General features: G+C 36.9%; 1 protein-coding gene across 3 annotated transcripts; it reads left to right on the forward strand.

Moving 5' to 3' along the window:
* Positions 1–2,801: 2,801 nt before the first annotated feature.
* On the forward strand, positions 2,802–9,592 carry LOC139983236 (uncharacterized). Of its 3 annotated transcripts, none has more exons than XM_071996653.1 (5): positions 2,825–2,913; positions 5,499–5,553; positions 6,027–6,356; positions 8,123–8,758; positions 9,138–9,592. In XM_071996653.1, exons 1-5 carry the CDS (start codon positions 2,899–2,901, stop codon positions 9,356–9,358), a joined length of 1,257 nt encoding a protein of 418 aa, XP_071852754.1. In that variant the 5' UTR covers positions 2,825–2,898; the 3' UTR covers positions 9,359–9,592. The 3 variants fall into 3 exon arrangements, with proteins under 3 accessions (XP_071852756.1, XP_071852754.1, XP_071852755.1); XM_071996654.1 differs by lacking the exon at positions 2,825–2,913 and adding an exon at positions 2,920–3,165; XM_071996655.1 differs by lacking the exon at positions 5,499–5,553 and having other exon boundaries at positions 2,802–2,913.
* The last annotated feature ends 226 nt before the right edge of the window (positions 9,593–9,818 follow it).

Here is a 9,818-nt window from a genome sequence, read left to right on the forward strand (position 1 = left end):
TGATAAGAAACTTTCCAAAGAGCAAGGAATACTACGTAAAATGTATGTATTTAAAAATAATTTCTTCATAAATTTTAAACTATAACTTGATGACTGCGATTGGTTAGCCTGAGCAGAGGAATGATGAGAACGCTACAGATTAATTAAGACTTCCTAGTTTTACAGGAATCTCCTCATCTAGCAGACGTAACGAACTGCCGAGGAACACACCTCAAAGGCCACAAACACCAGGTAAGTAAATCCTCAATGTTACTATTAGCCCTATAATTCCATACCTGTGTATGGATATGTTGGCTAGGTCGCATTGGCGCTACTAATCTCTGTTGTATTTGTTAACCTCCTTTGGCTAACGTACATGAAAAACGTCTAACCACAACCTTTTCAGTGGTATTTTGTCAATTACTTGACAAATAAGTGCATTTTATAAATAACACCTTCATAGTCAGTTTTACTGTGTGTACGTTTGTACAGTATGTGTTGCTGCTACCCTTTTGGCAGTGGCGTAACCACATTTGTTCATCTGGGGGATGAGTGGGCAGCGGGAGCAAAGAGTTCGAGTGTGAGGAGGGGGGGGGGGGCAAGCTTCGACCTCAACCAGTTCGGTCATTTTAGGTACTTTTGCAAATATGCCACAATCCCTAACTCTCGAAGCCATGGCAACAGTACCGTTATGGATGATTTTTGTTGAGGTTATGAAGTGATAAATTGTATTTCTTGACAAACTTAAAGTATGCACATGTTAGTCATCATACATCACCGAAGGCATCTGAGAGTTATAAAATAGAGATTTATTTACAAATGAAAACAATTTAGTATTATAGCCCCCCAAAAAACTACTTGTAAGTAGACAACAATGTACTGTGACAGACTGTTAAAAATGCTGCAATACGTTTATATGCCTACATCTATGATGGTGTCTTGTTCTATTTGAACTTCAATATTCTTTAGTAAAGCATTCACATTGTAAAAAAAAAGAAACAGCATGTCCACTATTTTTAAGTGAAATATATGTTGCTTAAAAGCATAATCATTTTATTGAGGGGAGTGGGGTTGTTATATGTTTGGGGAAGTTATCTATTTCTTCTTTCATGTTGATTTTTATTTTGCAATTATGCATATATTTGGACGAGTTCAAGAGAAAATTTAAGGGTTGCGGAGCTGCGATTGTGCACGTTTCGCACTTGTACAATACACATACTGTTCAGTGTTACTCGGCGAAGCCTAACGATATGTTGTATATTGATCAGGTAGACTAGGCCGACGTTACACACCGATACAGTTAACTATGGTATATTATTTACGAGACTTGGCTACACCGTCAACCTCCACAATTGATGTTATCGGGAAGCAAAATATGAGGGCGCTAAACACCAAAACACATGTGCGGCTCATATCAATCTAGCTGGCCCTAGTAAACAAAACAGGGTAAAATTCTGCGTACAATCATTGGCTGAGGGAGGGGGGGGGGGGTTAACAAAGAAGAAAATGATAAACGCTTAATAAAAGCTGCATGTAACTTGAAACCAAATAAAAACTAATGCAAACTATAGAGAGCTTATACTTCTTGTCTCTTTGTCTTAAGAGTAACTGCTTTACTTCCTGTTCCCGAGTTTATTCATCCCTTACCCATGTTATAGTCGTCCTTTGTCTTAATTCCGTGAAATCATCATGCTTGACCACAGATGACAACCTATTGCATCTCATGTGTATACAGATGCGGTTAGTCATAGCCCTCTTCTATGTGCCTTATTAATTACAAGTAAATATTCCACATGTCACAGAGAGTTTCTCATCCCTTCTCAGGAAGTTATGACTTAATTAAATGCTGTGTTTTTTTGGGGGGGGGGTGGAAAAATAAAGTTTATATTCTAAAATTATATATATGGTGTTTATCGTTATCTGCAGTTCTACCTATTTAATAATTGAGCCCTGTACTAACTGAGCCGGAGAACCCTAACATAACATAGCGCCCAACGTGGGGCGTACGACTTTGATGTGGGTCTGGGTGAATATACTGGGAACAGGAAGTAAGTAGTTACATTTAAGATCAAGAGAAACGTATGCACATGCCTAAAGGGGCTATAACTTCTCGCTACATTACCCAAACCATACTCATATATTACCACTTCATTTTATCGAATATTTCCACAAAAGCAGTTTGTCACAACTACCCTATATATGGCAGTTCTCTAGAGTAAATCTTGATGAGGAAAATTGCTAATTGAGTGACCTCAGCAGAAGGTCACCCAACCAGCAGACCCGTTGTTAAGAAATCAAACCACATACACTAATAACCGAAAGTCAGATTAATGATCAATGTACTAAAGTTTGCCAAAGCTTGACAAAAGGTTTAGCAATTATATTTTCCAATCAGAGCCATATAAGTGCGGCAACATTTAACATTTAATTCAGCTAAACCATTAGAACACATATCCCTAAAGGGAATAATGAAGCATGTAAGGAGACTTGTTTTGGAATCTTGACGTAGTTACAGCTTAGTAGCAACTCTTGTTTTGGGTAGTAGCGACTCCAAATTTGGAATAGAAGCACCTTCCGTTTAGGGTAGTAGGAGCGCCAACAATTTACAGTACCGTCGCCGCCTGAAGTTGTAGAAGCGTCGCCTGTTTAGAATAGTAGTAGAGCCAACTTTCAAGAGTAGCATTGTCACTTACGAGTAGTAGCAAGACCTGTTCAAATAAAGGTTGCAGCAAGGAGGTTCCATGTAGAACCTCCTTGCATCACATCCTGTTTACGGAAGTAGCACATCCTATATCAACACCACGATACGCGTAGCGTTTCAGAGATCATTCGTATGGAATGCCGAAATAACATATGCTATTACGATACTATCTAAACCTAGTACACAAAGCTTAGTGACGAAGCCTAGTGTACAATAGAATGGGATTTTTGAAGGTATGGAATTGATGTTACTATTTGTTTGTTTTTTATTTTGGTGATAGATAGTGAATTGTAGGTTAATGTCAGTAGGCAATAGCTGTAAGTTTCGTTTTTACATGGACGTACGCTGTAGTATTTTGTAGGGAAGTCCAAGTAAGCTTGTGTCCTCGACTAGATTAACCGAGTGAAGGTTCCTTTCTACAACTGGATAAAAGGTCCGTTGTGTACTACGCTGTAATTTGGTAAACCTTGTGCAGTTTTGATATGGTATGTTTATTACATTTTTATGACTCATAATGTGGCAATATGTACAGTAGCTATGCCACCGTGTATTATCATGAATTTCATATGCAATTCCTCATAGCCTAGTCATATTGCTTCTGCTACGTACTGTACTTTGTTTTGTTAAATGAAGAGGCTAGTTTAAATTTATGACCTGGTTTGGTACCAAAAACTTGGCCAATGCTGAAATTTTGATTTTCAACAGTGTTCTTTTTTGTAGTAGATTTTGCATATCAAATCGAACTGAACAACACCCAAAACAGTATCAATATAGCTGCAGTCTCGAGGCAGTGCTAAAAATACCAAGTGGAATTTCCCGAATGTATGTGTAGCACTAGGTGATTTACATATCTCATTGTGAAAGGTTCCCTCTCAAACATAAACGAACGTTACATGATACTTGTAACCCAATGTAGCATTAAGTTCTGCATCATACAATCAGCATACGATCGTTTCACAAGGCTCTTTCAGAAGGTTTAACTTAATATATGAACTAGCCTATGCCTAAAGTATGTACAGAATCAACTGAATATACTTCAACCACTACACTAGTATAAATAACTATTACAATGCGGGCTAAATGGATTCGCCTATACCGTGATTCCATTACATTGAGTGAACATTATATCACTGAGCGAAATGTTATTGTGATATCTATAAATGGTTAGCCCATTTGTAAAGGCACCAAAGTAAAATAAACATAGGTAGTTGGTGAAGGGCAAGTTTCATTGTAAATGGTGACCCTTGCAATATAATGATATCGCGGGTTAAGGTTAAAGAGACACGGTGCTATACCTAGTTCAGTAAGTTGGGCATCAATGAATATCCGTTGACTTAGTATGGACAAAAAGCTTGTTTCATTTCTCTATCATTCTGTGTCAAATCACTGATCGCTGTTGCTCGACCCTCACCAAATATTTTTGGAGTTTATGTGCCTAGTATTTAATGATATAATGGTAAATCACTCAATTCAACCAAAACTCAATCAAAGCTTGATATTTTCACTGTAATGTTTTGCCATTGCAAATACTTTTAGCCCTGCAATTGTAATTCAATGTTATATCATGTTACACGGTCAATGTCAATACCTCCTCAATATATTGTACAAATATTAGATCTCTTCTAGAATACAAAATTAGCTTCTTTCAACCTGACCAATATTAAATTTACAGTTGTCAAATACGACAGATTTTCCACTTCAGAGCAACTTTACAATCTCATAAATTAGTTGGATAAAACTAGAACCTGAAATTTAGTGTATAGAAAGAACTATATACTTACAGAACAAGTACCGGTAAGTGATATTCATAGTTCTCACATTGTTATCTATGTGATTAGTTTGCTACTACAACCCTTCATCGTACTGGATTGCAACACAATCTATCATCTTCGGAGTTACATAATGTAAAAGTATAACACAGGAAATCATTGTGAGCGTGTGTTTATATTGACTGGATCAGTCACAATAACCTTAAAAAACACTCAAGTATCCTGAAGTAATACCATAGGAGGGCTTAATCACCCACAATGGCACATTTTAGGAAAAGAATACGAAAATTGGATACTGTGGCATTTTTAAAACAACTCCACAAAACAGTATTGAAACAACCTCAATTTTGCATTACGTTTTGTATGGGTTAAGCTCTATCGCTTTCTGTAATGAGAGGGTACTGGGATGTTCAATTACTGAGGAAAATTAAGGAAATGCCACATAGCCGACAAAGTTTCTTGCAAAATTTCAAATGGGCATAAATCGGACAATTTTGAAGCAATGCAACTGAAATGTTCACACTTTCATAATTTCATGGTGCTCCAATCATACAAGAAAGGTGTTATTTTAGGAGAAGATTCAACTACAGACTTCACCATCAATATGTCCATTTGACATGAAATGCCCCCTTTGTTCAATATGTCAGAACTATTGATTTCACCCTGATACAAATGATTTAAACTAATTACTTTACAATCCAGCTTTTCCGTCTACCAAAGTCGATAAGTGACCATTCGCAACTAAAGGTTTCTTTGACCATACATTAATGAATATAACCTCGCTGATGAGTGACGGCTCAACAGCTCATTTTTTGGTTGCAGCACCAAAGAAAAAAAAGTATAACAGGAAACGATGACAGTGAAAAGGAGGATTTGAACATTCATATTCTATCGAAAACAGGTTTTCTTGCTGCCTTGCTCGTGATTTTCTTTTGACAAATGGTCTACCTATGAGTAAGAAGCAATGGTGGCCTCATCAACAGCGGGTGGCAAGGAGCCTACGATCATCTTATGTCAGTTCAATGAAGTGTCACTTCTTCCTTTTTCAGATGTCTACCACAATCCATTTCATGATCCCTGCTATCATTTGGCTCATATTGAATGGTAAGATTCAATAACGGATTTATCTCGGAGAGGGGGAATGGGAGGGGACTGTGGTGGGTTATAGATGTAAGGGGAAGGGAAGGGTTATATGTTCACATGAAGATACAAAAAGTGAATGAAAGACCTGCACTGAGGTATTAGGGTTTCCTATGTCTGGAGTAGTACTTACACTATCACATCACTTGCACACGCCCAATAGAGGGGGGGGGGGAGGTTGGTGACATTCGCAAATATGATGGAACTTTCTGGCATACTGATGTAAATGTAATATGAAATTTTTTGGTTTGTTTAGGGTGCAATTGGATGATATTTTTAAACAGTAGTTGAATGCAAGTCAAAATTATTAACGCTTGCATATATATGATAGTTCTATGTTACTTTGACTTACCAATTTATACATTTGAAACTCGGTCTGAGTGGGAAAATGGATATGGTATGAAACATTGTAAACGTCTTTTTTCCTTCAATTACAGGCATGGTTGTTTCATCAGATAAGTGCCAGTCTCCGCAATATCTGCAATTAGGAAAGAAAGGTACGATATCCTGCAACTATCCTGGTGATTTATATGGAACAGGTTGGTTTAATTCAACCAGTGTGACTAGCAATGATCGGCCATTTATATCCCTCACAGAAGGTATTGTATCTGGGCCTGGACATGAGTCCGGAGAATACGGTGTTCAACCCAATGGATCTCTTATAATCAACAAAGTTTCCACCAAACATAATCATGTTTACAGAGTAACGACATTGGCCACTATAGATGAAGATCCTATCTTTGAAGATGTTCGTGTAGTTGTCTATGGTAAGTCGATTTCTTTGATAACAACATTCATGTTCATTTGCATCAGTTTATTGTGGTGGGTGTGTTTACAAATATAACAAAGAAGCAGACAATACATTATCTATAGGCATTCATATAGAGGAAAACTTGCAAACACAGATATATTCAAATAATCCTTCATATAACATTTTACAATGTTAAAAGGAAAGTCCTAATTCCTCATACTTTATATGAGCCTTTCTCGGAGTCATATATTGCTTTCTACTTTTATAAACATAAAACTTATACTTTGCACATATAACCATTTAACAGGTGGTCGCTCTTCAGCGATTTTCTTACAAAGAAAACTAGTTTCCTGTTGAAAATAAAGAAGTTATAAATAAGGATATTGATTCATAAGACAATAACTTAATAACCAAGATATTGTTAAATGTTGAAACAAATCCGGCAAAAGTAGTAGTTTTGACACCTTACAAGAAATTAGAAGTGAATTCTCAATCCGTCAAAGCATGTTTTCATGTCCCTCCCCCCCCCCCCCCAAATCTTCCACATTAAAAGAAAGAAGCAGTATCCTGGTATTGAAACGATAAAACATTGCTACTAACGTTTCGAAAATTCATTTAACTAAAACAGTTGATTGAAATAGCATGGCGAGTAACTACGAGTAAGCAGTGTTCTATAAGTATTTCTTGAGCAGGAGGAATCATAATTCAATAGTTCAGTATTTTCCCATTTAAAAGAATTGTTTAATTTTTCAGTAATGAACGCATCGGAAATAAGTTTGAATTTCCAAAGACCCTGACCAATACTCCGAAATTTTACTGATTATTTCTTGATCCTGCAAATTATTCAACGTCAAGTCATCCTCCAATAAGAGAACAAACGAGACAATGACCGATTTTACTCCTACTATTTGAAGATTATTTCTTTTCTGAAATCGTTCGTGCTTGTTGAGAAGAAAAGCATGATGCAAATTATATGACTTTAGTTTGGCCAATTATTCCTCGATGATCTTCACATTCTCCTTTCATATTTCATTATCCTGTTCCATACATTGTTTCTCTTTTAACGTAAAGGTTTACAAGCTGACAAACGGTGGTTTGTTCGTTCATTCGTCAATCCATTCGTCCATACATTTAATCATATACTCACTCAGTCATGTTCATACTATATAGACGTTGCTTAATGTTATCATACAAACGCTGGAACGATGAGAACATGTGAGAAACTGTCGGTGTACAACCATACACATGATAAAGTAGTCTCACGTGATTAGTAGCTTACTAATAGAGTTACAATGGTTCAACAGTGTAAAAATATATATTATTGAAATAGTACTAGCGCTGAAGCCAGCTGCATTGGGAGTATATATATCTAACGGTCCAACCACACTGCAGCACATTAATGCCCTAAAATGAAGCTATGAATGTTTGAATATCATACGGTGTCTACGTGGCGACTGGATGTCATTTGTTAACTACAGTTGCTACTATATTATCTTCAGTAAATAATCTAAATAGAATATCTTTGTAAGGGACAAGCTACAGTTGAAATTTCTTATTGAAATATAAATTATTCGAAAAGTATGGTCGCCAAGATTAACAATAAATTAGCAGGTTAGTGTGAACTGCATGAGTAAAAAAGATCTTTAACAAAGAATACCGACTTCCATGCGACCTTTTGTTGTGAAACCAACTAAATTCATAAAACATATCCATATATATAAGCCTAATATTTTCTTGCTGGACAATATTACTTCAATTTGTCTTTCTTTCCACAATTTTCAGACAGACCACTTGAACCGTACCCAACCATTGATGCTACTGGATGTGACCAGAAATCATTATGCTTTTTAAAATTAAACCCCGCTTCCAGTTTAAGTTGTAATGTTTTACGAGTAGGTGCAGTATTAGATGATTTGTCATGGAAGTTAAAAACTAACACTCGGGATGGACAGATCTCTTCTCAGTCGAAAGTTCTAGCAACCAGTGTCAATGAATTACAATCTTACGATACTGTTGTAGATATTTCGTTACAAACCTCTCTCTCATTACGTTTATTCGTCTGCGCAGCGAGAAGCGAGGTGTCTGAGGTAGGTAACACTGAATCTGCGATACTGGTTGAAAGCGGGACACTGGAAGCATCTAGCGAACCTCTGCTTGTAACTCCTAATGAAAGAGTGGTTATAAACTGCGGGGAAGATGTGTCATTCTTTGTATGGAAAAAAGTAGGTCAAACGGAAGAAATTATTGCATTTGGAACTAAAGGTATGAGTGAAGTTATGATCCCTGATGGATTCACATTGCAAAATAGCTCTCTTGTCATAAACACGGTTGAAAATCCTACCTTGGGCACGTACACGTGTGTTTACAGCACTGACGGTGTTACAACGAAATTTACATCAACTGGTGTAACTTTTCAGGGTAAGAACTACATTAAAATGCAAAAACTTCCCCATAACTATTTTATGTGCAGGTTAAATTGTATGTGGTATGCCAGTAAACGTAGTAAACATAAACTGATCGAATGCATTTGTTATTTTGATGTGGAATTGAAAGAGAAGCGTTGCAAATAAAGGGACAGAGTTTAATAAAATCAACGAGTAAGTAATGTACTTTTACTTTGTATGCGGTGTATAGTTCTTGATACCGATTTGACATACCGTTGTATATCATTCACATGCATGTTTGGGCTACTATGAACCTATTTATTATAGCTGTGTTGATTTGTTATCTGGAGATGATGTCAACTTGTATCTGGAATTGTTGATGTTCATATTTTGACTATTTCTTGGTATTTCAGAGGAGGAACGACGAACTAGTTGGGATGTTGTTGTTGTTGTTGTTGTGTTATTTGTGATGATGAGTTGCATCGTCGTACTTCTGATCGTGTTCTACCGCAGCCTCAGCAGCAGACGCCGCAGCAGCATCCGCCGCCGCCGCCGACGACCTAGAGGTAAATTATTGATTAATCACAAATGTCAATCTTACTCCGAAGTATCTAAAATACTTCTGTTTAATTAATTCGGTTCAGGGTTTCTTTTTGCAATCAGACTGTTGTCGACGCTGACTTAGATAACTCTACATGGTGAAATCATTTCCCCGTATTATGAATCTCTGCTTAATGGATTTATACTTAAAATACTTCGAAGCTATTGCAATATGTAACCTTTAAGTTTCTTCTTCAACTTTTCCTATAGCTGCACCAATGGCTGGTCCATGTTCCCATTATTGATATGACATTGTGTTAACTCCAACGTGTACCATTGAGGGGTGGGATGGGGGTCTTCCATTGCAATAATAGGGCATCTCTTACATATGACATCCCCCGTACACGTTTGGTTAAGCCTCTCTGAGATGCTCTTTATGACCTCTCAACTCTCCTTGGTATAGAATTCTTGAAATGCATTCCGGCGATTCCTGTTCTACCATGTTTGAGGACTCATAGCCACAAACCTGGATAGCACTAACATTCTAGTGCACT

The sequence above is a fragment of the Apostichopus japonicus genome, chromosome 16 (genome assembly GCF_037975245.1).
Source record: "Apostichopus japonicus isolate 1M-3 chromosome 16, ASM3797524v1, whole genome shotgun sequence".
Lineage (NCBI taxonomy): Eukaryota > Metazoa > Echinodermata > Holothuroidea > Aspidochirotida > Stichopodidae > Apostichopus > Apostichopus japonicus.

Coding starts and splice junctions, on each gene's coding strand:
- LOC139983236 (XM_071996653.1), top strand. Junction 5,554..6,026: donor CATTTGGCTCATATTGAATG/GTAAGATTCAAT, acceptor CTTCAATTACAG/GCATGGTTGTTTCATCAGAT. Junction 8,759..9,137: donor AACTGGTGTAACTTTTCAGG/GTAAGAACTACA, acceptor TTGGTATTTCAG/AGGAGGAACGACGAACTAGT.